The following is an 18,654-nucleotide window of genomic DNA, read 5'->3' as shown; positions in this document are numbered from 1 at the left end:
CTTTAACCTGCCTCGAGGGGTTAATCAAGGTGTTAATCAAAGTGCTTTTGATTAAAAATTTGTTGAAATATTTTGTTTTTGTTTGTAAACAGTTACAAATATCATGAATAAGAAAAAAATGTAAAGATTTTAATTTCAGGAAGTATTATAAAATATTTTTTAAATCTCCCTAATTCTAAATTGTTTAGTAAGAAGCCTTTGTTTTGATTCTAAAAACAGACGGTTAATGAGGTGAGGTTTGGTGATAGCTTATGATTTATACTTTCTGAATTGAACAATACTACAAAATACAAGTATGTTGCACCTTCTCTTTTGCTCTGTACCCTATAAGGTTTTTAGAGTAGGTTTTGTGATTTTCCTAGAATTGTTGCCCAGAAAGACTATCCTTTGTCCTTGTGCTGAATCAAAAGTCACCGAGACCAAATTTGCCATCCGGGAAGCTATAGAATCCGATCCGCTCTCCTTCATCACCCAAGTTTACGAAGCCTGAGTTGCGACCACACTGAATTCTATCAAAACATCTGGTGAGTAATAAGAATAAAATATGTAGATATAGGATATATAATCGAGTATTCTCATCATAAATGTATCGACGCTTCTTAAAAAAGAGAATATTTAATTGGTATAAAATAAGGTTTAGGGTTTTTAATCAAATTCAATAAACAATAAAAACTAATCTTTTTTTATTTATTAAGGAGATTTAACAATAGAAGTACAGGGATTCAAGGGACAGGACCTCCAAGACCCCACAATCAATATGGAAGTGGGGATATGTCTGACTTGTTGGTTGATGATTTTGGTACACCAATATATAGAATTGTGACAAGGTCAAGATCGTCACAACAATCTATTACATAATGTTTTTTTATTTTAACCTGACAAATATATTTTTAATTTAAATCTTTAAAATGCTTTTTATTTTAACCTGACAAATATTTATAACTCAAATAATATACAAGTGTGTTTTCTTATTATTTTGTGTTAAATTGCTATGGATGTATAAATGCCAGTGTTGGATGTATTTATGACATATAAATGAAAAAGTATGGATGTGTAAATGCCAGTGTCGGATGTATTTTTGACATATGTATAAAAATATGGGATGTGTTTTTGCCAGTGTTGGATGTATTTATGGCATGAGAATCGATTTTACTGTCATTTATACAGTAAAAATTCAGTTTGCCATAAATACATCCAATGCACTGGCAAAAACACATCCACTGTAAATTTGCTGGATGTGTAAATGGCAGTCCCCCATTGGGAGGTTGCATATATCCTCCCCAAAATAGTTAAACACCTTTTCTGGACCTATAAGAAGCTTCACTGTACAGGAGAACCATTTCGGTTTAGCAGTTAGCGAGATCCTTTGCTACACACAAAAAGCTTACTACTTTATATAATTCCTATCTTTTCCATAAAATAAATTTTTATTGATTCTTAATTATTTGTAAGGACCCAAAGACCTCATATTCTCCAAAAATTGTTCTGTGTAGATAAAGGTCGTGTAATCAAAACAACAAACAAGCCAAATTCTAAAAAAATTTCCAGGCCAGCGTAGGAATTTTGGTTTCCTTAGCCTTACATACATACAAAGGAATAGGCAAAGCCTTAGTAAAACCTAACTCCTTGACTAGCTTAATAGTTATGAATCGTCCGGCCAATGTTTATAGTCCTTGAATTCAAGGTATCTTGTAATCTATTAATAAATTTTTACACTTAAAGTTAAAACAAATATTTAACATTTCAACAATATAATAGGAATATAATAAAAGAAAAGAAATGGTGTTGGAGATATTCTTTTCAGCCTTTCCTTGAAGAAAATTTGATACTTAGACATTCATACCACTTTTTATTTTCTTTACACACTATTCAACAAAGGCCATTTTATTGTCTTGTATTTTAAAGCACAGTTTTTTTGTTCAAATTTAGCCTGTAGGTTTCTCTATGTTTGAATGAAATTTTTGCCTTTTATTTTAAATTTTAATAGTTGTTTCTAAGATTTTTGAATATTTTTCTTTTCTTCTCTTAGACTAAAATTCTTTCAATAGGTACTAAAGTGTTCATTAAGATAAGAAAACAATGAAATATTTAGAAAAATGTTAAGTGCTTCGGATTTTTAAAAAATAATAAGATAAACAATTAGAGCGGCAACAACAAGCTAACAATATTCTCAAAATGAAATCAAAACAGTTTTATGTCTGTCGAACATACCCCAGTTATATAATAGGTAACTTACAAATAATTAATTAATTAATTTCTTATTTTGACCTTATTTCTAACTTTTAAAATTAGATTAGATAAACTTGGATACTTTACATTTACTAACTTTTTATACTAGTAATCTCAAATGATTAGGAGGTGCCAATTTAATTAATTTTAGAAGATAACATATTCAACACTTTACAGGAAAGCTTTTTAAGCCCTATATATTATAATTTAAAGAAGGACTTTCAATAAGATTTAATCTTTACTTCAGCACGAAACAAAGAGCAAATGTCGTGCAATCAAAGAGTCGATGTTTGTTGGATGTTTATTCGTGTATTAGATATGGGCCGTAGCTTTACCTTAAAGGGACATGTATCATTGTATATTGTATGTACAATAAGGATATCCAGACAAAAGTCATGCAATCAAATGGTTGATTATCTAAAAATCTACATTGATTGCGTAAATTTGAATGGATAAATTTTGTAGGTATAAGTCAGCCTTGGTATTATGGTCATTATATGTTAAACCCTTAACGGTCGGGGGGGGGGGGGGGGTAGATAAAGAGCCCAAACTGCGTGACTTTTTAAGTATGGGTATGACACATAACTGAGGGTTGGAATTTTTTGAATATCTCCATCCTGGCGGGCACAGGATGCCAGCAAACCTGGCAGGGTCATCCAGGTAAAGAGCAAAATTAGTTTTTGACTAAAACAAAGCTTTTTATCATACCAAAATACTAAAATATCCTCTAGTAGTACATCCTTATATGAAATACAGGTGTTCAAGTCACTTTCAGGTTCCATGTATGATCCTGCAGGTCCTGATCCTGCGGCGGCTGGCAGCTGCCAAGAACAGATGCAGCCGCTGAAATTTATATTTTGGTATTTCTAATGTAAAAAAATGGTCTTCTAGCTTCAAAAATAAAAAAATTACAGCCGTTTGAAATTTTTAAGTAAAAAAAGACCTAAAAACAAAGGTTGTTAAATAAAAGGGTGAAGGAAGCGAAAATTGACTTAGACTTATAAAAGGTCGGAAATTCATTATCAAACAGGGGACTTGCACAAAAAAAATTTAGCCCTCTAGCTCTAATAGGAACCGATTAAGGTGCGGCAAGGGGCCCCACTGTAAAGGGTAAATGCAAAAATATAATTTTGAAAAATGTAGTTTTATAAACTTTAAGAAAAAACTTGTATACATCCCACAGGATAACAAGAGTGTTGTTAAACACAAGGAGACAGGGATAAGAGAGAGAAATATAGATTAATGTTCATCAAACAGGGATGATTATATCCACAAGAGCAAAGCTCTGAAATATACCGGTAGAACAAACGAACATTAACAATTGAAGTGTCAAAACTTAATAAGTAGAGCATAAATTGCAAAATTGTGTCTATACTTGACTATAGTGATGATTTGCTTAAAATATTATACCTTATTGTCCTATGAATCATTTTCCAATAATCATATACATAGGTAAATAATATTATACAAAACATTGTTGTAAAAAAAATTAAAAATCAGCATGTTTTAAATGGATTCACGGACTTTCTGGTAACTTTCTAGATTCTCAGTAACTGTTACTTGAATCAATATGTAAAGTTTGAAATGGCTGTTACAATTCTAACAAGCCTAAATAAAGGAAAAGAGCTAATAATTATGTTTGTTAAGACGTTCGTACAGACCCTAATGATAGTAAAGCTTTCAAAATGTTATTGGCGGAAAGATTAATATATCTTCCATTTACTGATTTCTTTATGCCTGGTAAAAACCGAGTATTTTGTTTTTACCAAATATTTTGGCAAAGTACTTTGCAAAGTCAGGAATATAGGGTTGGGACAATAGCTATATAATTATCTTTAATTTAAAGTTTACAAAAACATTCTGCCTTTGCTGATATTTTGGGGGAGGAAAGGATTGTAGTTTTATCTAAGTGTTATTAACCTAACCCTGTGAGCAAAACTAAGTACTTAGCAAAATGAACCTGTAAAAAAATAGCAAAGGATTAAAGACAAAAATATTGGCGTGAAAAATTGAAAGAATCCATAATTTTCTTTTCAGGAAAAACATATTTTAGACGGAAATATTTTGACTGATTTTTTTACATCTTAAGGGTTTTTGCTGTTTGAGAAGAACAATGTTTTTTTTCTTCTAAATTTAGGTAAATGTGGTAAAAACATATTGTGAGAGCCTTAGATATTTTTACATTTTTATAGTGGTTTTTATAAACAAGGATGATTAAACCAAGAATTGGCGAAATAAATTCAAATAAATTCACTTATCTATTAGCATTTATAATAGTTTTACATTTTAAGAGATAATATATAAAAAGTAAATTTTAAAGAAAAACTAAAAAAAAGAGAGAAAAGAAATGTAGATAAATAAAATGAATAATGTTTGATTGCTGGATATTCTGTTGTATGATATATTGAGTAAGGTCTGCCCAGATTACAAAAATAGTTTCCATATATCAACATAAATATATCTATAGTGCCGCATCTGCTATACAACTAGGGCTAGTCTGTTCCTCCGTTAGTTTGATAGTACGTCCCTCTAAAATCGTTAATTGTGTAGTACTCAGGAACTGACCAAGAAATGTATGCATTTAGTTTAAATACGCAGCAGCAAAGATAGTCTACAATTTAGCGTCTGTACGTACACTTATTACATGTCTGCACATTGTTTAACCGACATAAGAAGGATACTTAGTTACTTAAGATATTCCTGATTATTTGTAGGCCTTCATTTCCCAGTTACGTTTTACCGTAAACTGCATCTGATCCCAGATTTTATATTATCCTATTCTATAAAGTAGTAAGTTTTTTGTCTGCAGCTTAAGATTTCAGTAACTACAGAACTGATAGAGTTTTCCCTTCACATAGGTCACGGGATTGTTTTAGGCTATTTTATTTGTAAATTTAAGCCTCTGCTATTTTTCATCCCCTTCAAAGACAAGAGTCCCTAGATGCTATGGGTGCAGCAGCTACATAGAAACATTTAGTGCACTTACTGTAATGTTGTTTATGGACAAAGAAGTTCCTACTTATCTCATAATATACATTTATGCGTACTATGAGCTGTGCCTAAAATCTACATCATAAAATTTTCATGTTCCCCAAAAAATAATTATACTAAATTTATCTTTTCTGGTGTAGGTTTATAGATATGATTGATTTTTTTTTATATAAACTTCGGATTTTCAAAGATGCGTTATATGTTACTACAAATTTATAGGCCGAATATTTTAAAGATATATTCCCTTTTAAAAATATACTTTATTTTCTTATTTTTTAGTACGTGAGCCAGAGCGAGGATGTAAATATCCAGAGTGGGCCAAGGAGCATAGCGCCTATATGAGCCTGCACGGGAGCACTCATATTCATATTGACCATCAAAAGTCAATTCTAACCTTAAGGTAAATGAACTGTTTTAGAAAAAAAAAATTTATGTAAAATTTTAGCTCTGCTTATTGGTGGACTCGATGACGTCACAACAATACAAGATTTACCTACGATTGCGAGTAATATTATCATAAGCAATAACAAAAGAATGTCTTGGCTCTAACAAGGCTCAATACTTTGTTTCTAAACAAATTAAAGAGTTGATTACTTATTAGTTTTTACTTGGTCTTAGAATCCGGTAAAAAAAAGCTTTAATAAAAACTAGGTAATACTTTTTATTTTATGTTTGATTGTTAAAAAAATAAAATTTTTAAGGGAGGCGAATCCTGATTTGAAATCTTTATCCTTGGATGAGTTCCAGCAAGGAGAATCTTATTACAGGAAATTTTAATCAACATTTCAACTTTAACTAAGAACATTAAACTAATAATAAAATAGGGTATAGGAATTTCTGTTTATGTATCATCAGATAAAAATTATAAAAAATTTCAATATTTAGATTTTTTTAAAAATGCAATGTATTACAAAATCTTTTTTTTCTAAGGTGCTAAAAAAATAAGCCGTTATTGTGCATTTTTATTAGGTGAACATCATAATTTTTCCTCAGACAAAAACCTTCATACAGCGATTACAAATTAAGTTTCTTGTTTCCTAGAGCTCACTCTAAGTATATGTACAAAATTTCTTGTCTAAAAAACCTTAAATCCAAAGGCTACGTGAAGAAATCAGCTGTGGGATAAAGCCCTCTTGCTAGACTAATGTTGATTAAAATTCCTTTAGAAATTTACAATGTACCAAAATTGTACATGTTAGCAGTAACGTGACAAGAATGGTCACCTTATCAACAGAACACTGGTGAGTTTCATTCTACATTTATCTTAACATTTTAGGCCCGAAGCGTATATAAAATTTTAATAATGCCTAAATAAAAGATTTAAAGCAAAGCAAAATCAGGGAGTAATAATATGAGATCTAAATTAAATTACACAATTAACCTTTCTTTAATAAATATTAGAAGTTAAAACACCTCCCCTATCACATTATAATAAATGTTAATTAGTGTAAGTTTGAATTTAATAAAGCATTTGATTGTTAAATAATGATTATCTTTTTAACACTCTCTAAACAACTCGGAATATATATACCTATTATGAAAATTTTTAAAAGTTTTTAAAAGAGCAATAATAGATAGTGGATAAATGTTGAGGGGAACGCAAGAAAATATCCAAAAACAGGATAGTTAAGGATTTGGAGACAAAACAAAACTATAATGATATAATAGATAATATTATATACAAATAGGCAAAGAAAAAACACTTTGAAGATTAAATCCTGTTGAATATGTTTTAAATAATAAAAAAAGCTAAAATATTATTTCGTTTAGCTGGAGTGGATTTCAATGTGTGGAGCTAGAGCGTGTGTCTGATGATGTTATGATTCTAAGAGTTGGAAAGATTACCTTTTCACCAGAGGATGCTTGCAGTCCAAATCTTTACTTCAGCCAAACTAAACCAGTTTTAATTACAGGTATGGATTTATTCCTATTTGCTAAGTTAAGAATTATGAAGTAAAAAATATTTCTGATATTAAAAAAGAAGAAGAGTATCTGTAAGGAGTTTGTTACAAAAGATTATAGAAACTTTATGGATAATAATCTGAAGGCTGGTGGGTTTGGCCACTATCTATTGTGAAATCCCCGATATTTCCTTAAAAATCATTAATATATTAGCATGTCGTCAACTGTAACACTCCCCCCCCCCAAAAAAAATACTTAGGTCTGTCTTATAAAAAACAAAGATTTTTTTTGCTCCCCTCTTTCGATGGCAGTTACAGTCGTTATTGAGGTCTAAAGTAGCAAAAATGATTAGCTTGTCTCTTTTTACTTCAGGTGTAGATATAAAGAGAAAATCTTGTCCCCTGAGTGGTCAGTACAGAATATCACAAACCAAACCAAACCAAGAGGATACCACTTCTACAAAATCAGCTGATCATTTGAACCAGGGAAAAATCATTTATTGTAACTTAAAAGTGCGAATCATACAAAAAGAGAAAATTTTTTTTTAGAGATAAACTAATTTGCTTTTTTTAGCATTAATGTTCCTTGCTCTTTTAAAAAGGAACTAGAAAACAACTTAAAATTAATTTAATTATGATCATATTTGACAGGGGAAATGTTTGATGTTAATATTGTTTCGTTTAAAAAATGATATTAATGATTTTTATCAGAATTTGAACAAACCGTCTGTAAACACGCCAATAATCACAGCTGCCGCTGTCAAGGACCAGCGCGTTGCAGCTAGCGCAGCCTCAGCTGTGACAGCCACTGACGAGGTTGATCCTCTGGCAGGATCCAGCTCGGGTTCTGACGCCAAGTGTCCTTCTGTCGTGTCCTCGTGTGGTAATCCATACACATTGTCTTTCTCAAACCAGTGCACAAACTACGGCAAAGGTAAGAAAAGCTTAGCCGCGGCCTTTACTTTAATAGAACGTGCCCGCTTGTTGGCCGGGAGGTGTCGTTTTCGAACCTTGTCCAAATCTCGTTAAACTGTTGACGTTGAAAACTGATTTTTACAGCTTCTATGTCGAGCACAACGAAAGGGGAATTAAATTGCCCATAAATAAGCGCAATTCATAACCAAAGACGTGGTTTGATGTTATTCTAATCAAAAATTTATATTAGTATTTGGGGTTCGGGGGTGACAACGATTTTAAAAATCAGTGTCCTATCTTTATGGGATCTCCTGTTGCAGGAATTATATTGATTAGGATTTTGAGCTAAACTTACACACCCTAAAATCAAAATAAAATCCTTTTGGTGGTAATTGAAAACGTTCAATAGTTTTGAGGGAACACAGTAATAGTGTCTGACTGATTATGACGTAACAAAAAAATTAGCCAATGAGAGGCCACTCTAAATTTTACCATTGGTCAATAACGGCCTCTCATTGGCTAATTTTTTTTGTTACGTCATAATCAGTCAGACACTATTACTTTGTTCGTTTTGAGGAATTATTTCAAACGTAAAACGAGAGTTTTATTTTTCCACATAAATTTATTTACAGCAATATGCATTTATAAATATATTTTTGCATTTCCTAAGGAAGTGTTTGATCATAATTTAGTTTTGAAAAGTTTAGAGGTAAATGAAAAACTGCCTCACTTGAAGTAATCATATCTGCTTATAAAAAATAGTTGGAATGATGAAAATTACTTTCTTCCTTAAAATATCCTGCAATAATTTATATCATTTTTAATAGAATAAAAGAATTGTATTTCCAGTTGAATGAGAATAATGATTATATTTGTCTCAAAAGAGATCCAGTAATGATTAAAAAAAAAGAAATATTTTGTAATTTTTTAGATATATATTTAGTTTTGAAAATATATAATTAAAGTTTACATAAGTTAAAATATATAAGTTTTTTTTAATGTATAGAGTTTCCTCTTTAAATGGGAACAAGAATTGCTTAAAGTTAAGTTTGGTGCATAGAATTAACTGGCAAGAAACTTAGTTTTATCCAAGTTTTGCATTATTTTTACCAGATATCCTTAACTTTTATTCCTATCATATACATTTTATAATTAGTTGGGTGTTTTAGTCCTTTATATTTTCATGCTAAATCTTTATCTATAATACAAAGTAGAACGATGTCTGTCTGTCTGTTTGTTTGTCTGTGTGTCAGTTTGTCTGTTTGTTTGTAGCGAAGGATCTCGCTAACCGCTAAATCGATCGGGTTCTCCTTTACAGGGTAGCTTCCCATAGGTCCCGGGAAGGTTTATAACTATTTTCTTGGGGGGTGGGACATCCCCAACCCCCCCCCAAAATGAAAATACCCCCCCCCCAAAAAAAAAATTTTCTTTTCTTTTTAAAACTAAAATTAAAATAGTAGGGTCGACTACCCCCCCCCTCTCCCCCCAAAAAAATCCCCCCCAAAGAATTTTTTTTAAAATTTTTCTTTCAAATCTAAAATAAGAAAAATTGGTTTAATCAAACCTCTTAGGGGCAAAGCCCCTAGAGGCTAGGGGCGAAGCCGCTAGTATTATATATGAAAACAGAGGTATTATTTTATATGGTTAAATTCCCATAGTAAGAGCGTAAGTAAATCTATCCAGAGAGAGGGGGGGCATGAGGCTTTTTATTGAACTAGTCTCAAAAGTTTTACAATAACATTTTCTTATTTGTTGGCTTAATAACGTTGGGGACTTTGTCAGCCATTGTCTTATCCCTTTAGATCACTGAAATCTATCCTGAAATATTTATATACTTGTTCTGCCATTGCACTGTAATATAGTTATAAACTTTGAAAGTACTTGTTAGGTTGAATTCTAAAAGAAACTTTATAAAGCCACCCTATGTGCACATTATTGGGTTGTTGAATACTAAGAAACTTCAACTACAACAGTTGGGTTTTATTGTTTATAAAACAACCGTATGGGATCAAAATAAATAAAAAACATATCTAAAAAGCACAACACAATGGGGTCATTTATCTAAAAATTCATGCAAAATATTTCCATGGGGGGTGGGGGAAGAGTTAGGATAAAATATTTATTTGTAATCGCTTCTATCAAATTTTCCACAAAATCTTAGAAAATAACATAATTACTCGCATATAAATTTCTCATATCAATAAAAATCTTGTATAAAAAGGGCTCTGAAAGTACAAAGTTCAACTGAATAATCATCATAAGTAACTTAATTTTGAAAACTATAAATATCGATCCATAAAAAGACATAAAAAGCGAAAGTAACAGTAAATAGTTATTTCTATATATTCTATAGGGACAGACGTTTTATAGAGCATACTTTGTTTTTTTTTAAGGAATTGCTTTAAGATTGATTTAATATTTGGCCCATTTCTGATGTAAAAACTTGAAAAAGTATTATGACTATTCTAAATGCAGAGAGAAATATTCGATAGAAACTGCAAAATATAACATTTTTAGGTCGGACTTAGATAAATTAGATCTTTACCTGCAAAATTGTGCATACCTCCTGTTGCTTCTTTTTTTTTATTATAAATCAGTGGCTAATGCATTAGCTACTAGGCGTAGAGAGTTATGATATATTGTCCCTTAAAAGTCAAATTTTTCTTTATAATATAAAAAGTGTCTTAAGGGGAAAATATTATTTGGTATTCATGGGCCATTAGTGTCAATGAGAGTTTATAATGCCTTTTGATTAATTGCCACTACGAAACTACGAAACTACTTATTGTCCCAGCCGTTTTGAAAATCTTAAGTAACACAGAGATTTTGTACTTTCGTAAATAAATGGATTGTCAATTGAATAAAAATCCATAAAATTTTTGTGAAATAAATATCCAAAAAGCACTATAGTTACAATTTTGTTTTAGAATATACCTGCTATGACTCGTGGCATGTTCCAGAGGGTAAAATGATTATTCTTTCTCCAACAAATAATAGGTAAGAAAAATAATACGCAATTATTTTTTTTATAAAGGAAGATTATGTTCATAGGAGCTATATTCTGTGAGAGACTACACTTTAATTAAATCTCTACGTTTGTAAACCAGGCTTTACCTAATATCTCAATTATATTTATTTTTAGTTATTTGCTTCCATACTTATGAATATCATCATCCTTCGTCATGCATGATGAAGTTTTACTTTATAGAAAGGGAAGAGAATAAAACTTCCTGAATCTTTCTTTGTACGTTAATCATCCTATTATTTTCTCAGTGAAAAGGATATTCAAATTAAGTATTAAGGTCTTACAGGGAGGGAGGGGACATTGGGCTTTTTGTTACACTAGTTCCCAAATTTTTTATTTTCGTTTTCTTATTCGTCGGCTCAACAACTTTGGGGCATTTATTAAATTTAAGTTTAGTATCCCAACGTTTTAACCACTTATTGTAATCTACAACTGTACTAATTTTGTGTATCATCATTGAGGATTTACATCAATTTATCGGCCATTGTCTCATCCCTTTAGATCCTTGATGTAAATGCCAACAAATTAGAATCTTTGTAAATTTTTAATGTATTTTTTTCATTTTTACTTTTAATACGATTGTTTAAATTGTTAATAAATTCTAAATTTCAGCCTGAATAGATTCTGTATCCTGTTGAGAGAGGGTAAGGACAGGTTTAACCTGGAAGTTGTGACCCAGTGTACACCTCCTCCACAAGCAACCAACAACAACTCTGTCAACTTTCAAGCTGTTCATTACGGTAAGATTTTATTTTTGGTTAAAAGATAAGAATTTTGTTTAAATGTTTAAACATTCTATTATTTTCAATACAAACTAAAAACGAAGATTGTGAAAATTTAGCAAAAATACAATCATAAAAAAACTATACAGAAGTAAACAGGTACCATCATTAAATCTTTCGGATTTAATACATCTCCAAATTTTATTTTAAGCAATTTTTAAACAACTAACGGCTACACTCTCTCTTGGGAGGCTTTTGGCACCCTCCCCCATAATGGTTATTAAACTTAACTGATCTTATTAGAAGCTACATTGTAAAGGAGAACTTTATGGGTTAGCAAGATCCTTTGTTACATACAGATAGACAGAAAGACATCCTATTTCTTTTGTATGAAAAGAATCTTTCTAAGTATTTGCTGAACAGCTTGTTGACGTTATTGTCTAAGATATTCTTTCCCATTTGCTAAAGTGTTGATGGTAAATTTTAAAACCTAAAATGATTCATTTGCCCTCAGAAATGAAAGAAAAATTTTCCATCTTCCTGTAAAATATTTGTTAAAATTGGCCCAACTATGAAATTGTAAGAGAACAAAGTCTTGGTATTTTAACAAAATTAACTTTGGAATTCTAAAACTTTGATAATAATACCTCAGGCATTCCTCTAGCGGACATTCAATTTCAAAATTCTTTGCCAATCTTTTAAACTGAGGTTCACAACATTTTCTTAAAAGATTACTTTGTTTCTGAAATAAAATTTGAAATTATTGACATCATATGATTTGTTTATACTTTGTCAAAAATTGATCCCTCTTATCCAAAGTAGTCAGATGTATGGGTTTGTGTGTTTCAGTGTCTTCGATCAGTAAAATCACATAAAGGGCTGAACTTATTAGTCCATATTTTTTGTTGTTGAAAGCTTTGAATTTGTTCCTGAAAATTTTAAGGTTCATTTTAGGATAGAAGGAAAGATTTACCTTTTACTCTACGGTCAAATATTTCTGACCTTGAAACGCCTTTTCCTTGGACCCCATCCCCCCCTCCATAACCTTGACTTTTAAACCCTTTGCTTTATACTTATGTGAAATATAATTTTTGATAATTTGAAGGTGATTGTTCCCCGACAGCCTTAGCCACGGCCAACCACGCATCCACAGTTTCTGCCTGCCTTATCCATATTATCATCATACTTTTTACCTCCCAATTTAGGGAGTTCAAATTCTAATGCACCAGTTTATATTCATTTGTGTTTTATACGTTGTCCGTTACATTTTCTTAGAAAATACAAATTTCTACATAATAGAAATTGTGATAATTCAAGTTTATTATCATTTAAAAACAAAACTGATTTTTGCTTTCATTTACTGCGATGAGCTAATATTTTAAATTCAGTGTAATTTTTTAGTTTTTTTTTAGCTTAATTATTGTAAAACTTTTATACATTAAAAAACAATTTAGCCAACACATTTTTATACATAAAAATATCAGTCAATTTGCATATTTTAATCTATACTTCATGTTTTTTTAATATGTTTAAGTTTTTGTTTAAAGAGGTGGGCAAGTTTAGAGCTTGAAAAATTTGCAAAATAGTTATATATAAAGAATTTTTTATTCCAATAAATTAAATTATGAAAATTGACAGATTTGGCTGATTTTGAATGGCCCTAAAACTGAACCTCTGTATAACTTGCTCTATGTAAGAATTAAACTTGAATACAGGGATATGTCAACAGGAGATTTTTCTAATTATCTCCAATTAATAAGCCCCTGTATCCCTGATGTATGGATTTGTAAGCATTTGTTGTCTTTCAATAAAAACTATGAAGTACTAAAATGTCTGTCTATTTAATCATGTCCTCAGGTTGGGGACTGCTGTAACTAAAAAAAAATTATTGTTTAATACGAAAAAAATAGTATTGAAATTAAAAGCTGTAATGATAATTCCTTATGGGAATAATCCCTATGGGAAACTATATAATAAAATTGCTTCACATAAGCTTAAGGCAAAGCCATTCAATGTTTTGTTTTTTTTAATTGCTGAAGCTAATAATGTGAAGATCTGCCTACAAATCCTGTTAATGTTAAAGTATTGTGATATCATGTCATTGTTAATTATTATATGTTTTTATTACTGGACCAGTTCATAATAATAATAATATTATTATCATAACATATTTTATTATTCTGTCTATCTATATTATTGTGAATTTATGTGCTTTTCTATCATTATAATAATTACAGGGGATGTTAATAAATAAATTGGACTTATTTTTTTTGGACAAAGAATCAAAGAACTATTATTATGTAGAAAATCTCAAAATTGTTTTTTTTAATCAATTTTCTATAACCTAATGAAAGGTTGCCAACGTTAGATGTTATATAAATTTGAAAATACTTTGGGGGCAATTCTTTTAACCATTCCGATTCTGAAAAAAATAGGTGCCGCGCCGTAACAAAATTATTCATTCTGAACAAAATCTTCTAGATCTCATTTTTTTACATATTCTTAAAACTATAAAATTTGTGTTAATAATGTGTTGAATATAAGTAAATGTTAATTGTTTACTGTTGTAATGGTATTTTTATAATATGACATTTTTTACTTTTTAACATTTTGGTGATTAGTTTTCGAAAGTGCATTATTAATAAAGTAAGATAAAATATAAAAAAAATAGTTTAAGTTTGAACTTAAATAATTTTATAACTAACAAATAGAAAGTTATGTGGCACATTAAAACTTATGGACTAAAGTTTTTAAGCGGCAAATTAAAAAAAACTTAAAACGAATTGAAACATTGTGCTTTGCTTTAATGATATTCTTATTCTTGTTTTTTTTCATGACTGAAATAATAACAATTTATTGTGTTAATTAAAAATAGAAATAGATTTTTATAAAAAAAAACATTGCTTATTATTTTCAAAAGTAAAATAGAATTTTTAATTAATTGAAAAGAAATAATTTTTAAAAATATTTATATTGTATCTAATTAAATGTAAGAATCATATGTATTTTAGAAATAAATATTAATCTACAATTGCATATTTCATTTGGGGATAGATAACCATGTATATTATTTAGTAGGGATAAATATTTTTCTAATTTTATCGAGGCTGATAACAATCACAAAAGTGTAGCATTAGTAACAAATCTAGAGTTAAAATGCCTTTACTATTGAAGGCACATAATATTATTCTTAATCATGAACTTATGTAATTATCTAAGTACAAAATGATCAGGGCTGTAAATTAGCACGTTGCTTTGTATGTTATGAATTGTTATTAGTTTTAAACAGGAAGTTATAAATCTAAATTTATATCTATTCTATACACTTGATATGAAAGGTCACTTGCCTGTTATTTTCGTCGGTATCATTATTAACACCATATTCTGTTTCTAGAAAGCTATATTTCTAGTGCACTTTATTCAGTTATTGATGATATCACTATGAACTATCAAAGTGATTTTTTTAACTGGGCCTATTAAACCTTATTAACCTTGATAACCCAGCTTAAAATAAATTCTATTCTAAGCACATATCACGGAAGAAACATTATTGCAAAACTGGCAAAAAAGAGGACTCGACTTTTATTGACATACATATTGCTGTATATTTATTTAAAAACAAGGAGGACAACATCCATAAAAGCGAAGCACTGAAACGGTAGGACAAACGGACATTAACACTTGTATAATATCTGAACTGAAAAATCGGAACATAAATGTATAAATGTCAATTCAAAATTGTAGGTAAATTTGTTGAAAAACTGCTTAAAAACAGGATAATGTTTATGGACATACTTACATTTTTGGACTTGATTATAGAGTTGCTTCGCCTATAATATTGTTCTTTGTTGTCCCAGGAATCAACATACCAAAAATCAGATCAAACGGATAATTAAAACACTTGAAAATTTGTTGTTAAAAAAGTAGAAAAATCAACATGTTTAAAATGGACGTACGGACATTCTGGTAATGATTATAGAGTTGCTACGCTTTATAAATCGTACCCAACTACTACAGGAATCATCATGCAAAGTTTGAAATCGATAGGACAATTCTAACATGCCTAAATTAACGAATAAAAGCTATCTATCTCGGACGGACGGACGGACGTACGGACGGACGGACCGACCCTAATTATAGAAAAGCTTCGCGTTTAACTAGTAGAGTACAATTATAGCTTAACATAAAACCAATATTAGAAGTGAAATAACAAAGGGAAGAACCAATATTTGATACAATAAAGGTACTATTTCTATTTTTGATACGAAACTTGGGATAGGTTTCTTTTACATCTAGCACTCCTAAGCAATATGTTTTAATATTACAGCAACAAACAAGGACGAGCACGTCAAATTGTAGTAAAGATGTTTGAAATATTCAGCTGAACTTAGTCATAGTTATCAAAATATAAGAATTGATTAAAATAAGTTTGATTCCATTTAACTTAATGTACAGTACAACACTTTTTGTTGTTGTTTTGTCAAAAGACTAAAAATTCTTAAAGTAAAACACATGGTTACACGGATAGACCAACCTGAGTAAACACCAGCAATCACACACAAAAAAACATATGAATACCTTAGGTTCAGCCAAGAATACGTATAGTGGGCGGCTTTTAAGGTGACCGAATTTAAAATAGGTCATATCAAAATATATCTAACATTGGCCAAAGTTGAGCCATACATTTTTATGAGTTATCATTTGAACATATATCCTTAAATGACATCCAGGGTGTCTTAGGCTAACTCTAAGTCGAGAACCGAAAATATTTGCGAAGTTTCCAAATTTTGTCTTTTTATTACCAGGATTGAGTTAGAAATTACTTTAAGGTGTCTAAATGACCTTCTCAATGAGCCTGACAAGTATATTCCCACTTTTAACGTCTTAAGTATAACATGGCCCTCTCCAATTTAGGGTGATAGATACCCAGTAGTCCAAAAATATTTGCAAGTAAGAAATAAAGGACAACGTTTCATGATAGTCGAATTAATATTTGGTTTTAAAAATCGTTATTTTGTACATTTTATAAATAAACCTCTTTTGAACCTGTTTGACCCAATATGTGCAGAATAAGAACTGTACAAAAAAATTGCCTGTCATCATCAAATAATAACTTAACCAAAAAATTCAAGTTTTACCTGTCCATGCTTCCCTGAAAAGAAGCGGATAGATAGGTTTCCAATATCATGTGTTGTCGCATTATATAACTTTTACCCCAAGAGAAAACAGTTTAATACAGTAATACTTACTTAAACAAAGATGTTAACATACGTTACAACAAAACATAAGCAAAATAGGACAGGCTCGGGATCTTAAATGAATAGATTTATTATACTAGATGATCAATCAAATAAAATAATCCGTCCAAATAAAAAGCTAGTAAGCATACTTTCCAAGTAAAAGATTTATCCTAAAAAAATAAAGCTGACATTTCATATAGATGAAATGAAAATAATTACAGCTTTTTTCGATCAATATGTGCAAACTATTAAACCAATAATGTGGCCGGATTGTTCCTATACTGAGTTCCTTTTGGTTCAATAAAGGGATTGACCATCTTAACTTTCTAGATATATTCCTATAGGTAATCAGTCCATTGACTGTACGACCTTCTTCTGAAGGTCGTACATGAGAATGGTCAAGCTAACCTGGGTATAACCTTAGGAGCACTTTCAGGACTTATTTATTCTAACGTATATCTGAATAAAATCATGTAATTGAAGTTAATGATTACATGGCTAAATTTTGTTATTACAACCAATCCATAGATAGAAGTACTTTTTCTGACTGTCTTGACTGTGCTTATTTTGGGTCATGGCATTTCACCAACCCAAACTTTTAATTTCACACACTTCACCGAGCAGATTTACCAAGCATTGTCAAACGGATCACGTGCCAAAAAAGGGACTAAATGTTTAGAGTTTTTTTTTATAATCTTAGGCATCATGCGGTTTATGTTCAAGATTGATGTAATTCCAAGACGCTTGGTATTTTTGAGTAGACTGTAAAAAAACAATTTAGAAAGGTATGCATGAAAAATAAAGGAATTCAGCATACTCTATTGAACTCTTTACTTACTTGACATTTACATTAATATTAAGTCCAACTAATTGTTAAGTATTGCTTTTTCTCAAGTATCAAATATTGAACACCCCTCTCCCTTATTTTTAACTAAAAAGTTTTAGTACTACGCCTGACCCTTGCAGGGCCTATGCCTGCAGTGCCCTCGCCCTTCAGGTCTACCCAGCCCTCTTCCCTTTATTTCAAGATAGGGGGCTTTCTCTGCTCGATGAAGTACTTCGAGGGAAATTGCTAATGAAGTCATAATCTATGTGCTTTTTGAAAGGATAACCTAACTTTCTCAAGTTGATATAATAACAGCATAAAAGATTGACCGGGAAGGTTTCTTATTGTCATGCATGGACCAACCTTGTCTGTGTGTCTATGTGTGTGTGTGTGTGTGTGTGTGTGTGTGTGTGTGGTTGTGTGCGTGTGAAAGAAAATATTGGTCTAGTGAACACGGCAAAACAAATGTTTCAGTTTTGAATAAATTTGTAAATATATTAGAAACCTGGCTGGAATACTTATAAACAAAACATTATGAATAACAAAATTCTGTAATCATTAAATTTTTCATATTCATTTAAATCTAATATTGTTTTTAAACAATACTTGCTGAGTCATTCCACATACAAATTCTGGGGAAAGTTATTTTGGATCCACCTGAATGGCTTAATACTTGCCTATGACCCTTACAAAACTGTTGGCATTATGTCGTTATTCAAAATTTAAGGGTTTCTGTTGATTATTAAGTGGCCGTGGCTGACATAATATTTATATGTTATTTTTTAAGTTAAATTTTTGACAGGAA

General features: G+C 30.5%; 1 protein-coding gene across 1 annotated transcript in view; it reads left to right on the top strand.

The window, feature by feature from the left end:
* Window positions 1-14,808, top strand: part of LOC145318194 (uncharacterized) — a 62,225-nt gene extending 47,417 nt beyond the window's left edge. The window contains exons 11-19 of the mRNA XM_080159536.1: window positions 5,500-5,620; window positions 5,922-5,987; window positions 6,387-6,461; window positions 6,991-7,133; window positions 7,495-7,634; window positions 7,773-8,055; window positions 10,964-11,033; window positions 11,674-11,801; window positions 12,889-14,808. Of these exons, the coding sequence (XP_080015662.1) occupies window positions 5,500-5,620; window positions 5,922-5,987; window positions 6,387-6,461; window positions 6,991-7,133; window positions 7,495-7,634; window positions 7,773-8,055; window positions 10,964-11,033; window positions 11,674-11,801; window positions 12,889-13,004 (1,142 nt within the window). The 3' untranslated portion in view covers window positions 13,005-14,808. The remainder of the gene's footprint in view (window positions 1-5,499; window positions 5,621-5,921; window positions 5,988-6,386; window positions 6,462-6,990; window positions 7,134-7,494; window positions 7,635-7,772; window positions 8,056-10,963; window positions 11,034-11,673; window positions 11,802-12,888) is intronic.
* The last annotated feature ends 3,846 nt before the right edge of the window (window positions 14,809-18,654 follow it).

Source organism: Acartia tonsa, chromosome 4, assembly GCF_053477335.1.
Source record: "Acartia tonsa isolate MP-2025a chromosome 4, ASM5347733v1, whole genome shotgun sequence".
Lineage (NCBI taxonomy): Eukaryota > Metazoa > Arthropoda > Copepoda > Calanoida > Acartiidae > Acartia > Acartia tonsa.
The sequence above is the reverse complement of the archived record's forward strand: the minus strand, read 5'-3'. Positions and strand labels throughout refer to the sequence as shown.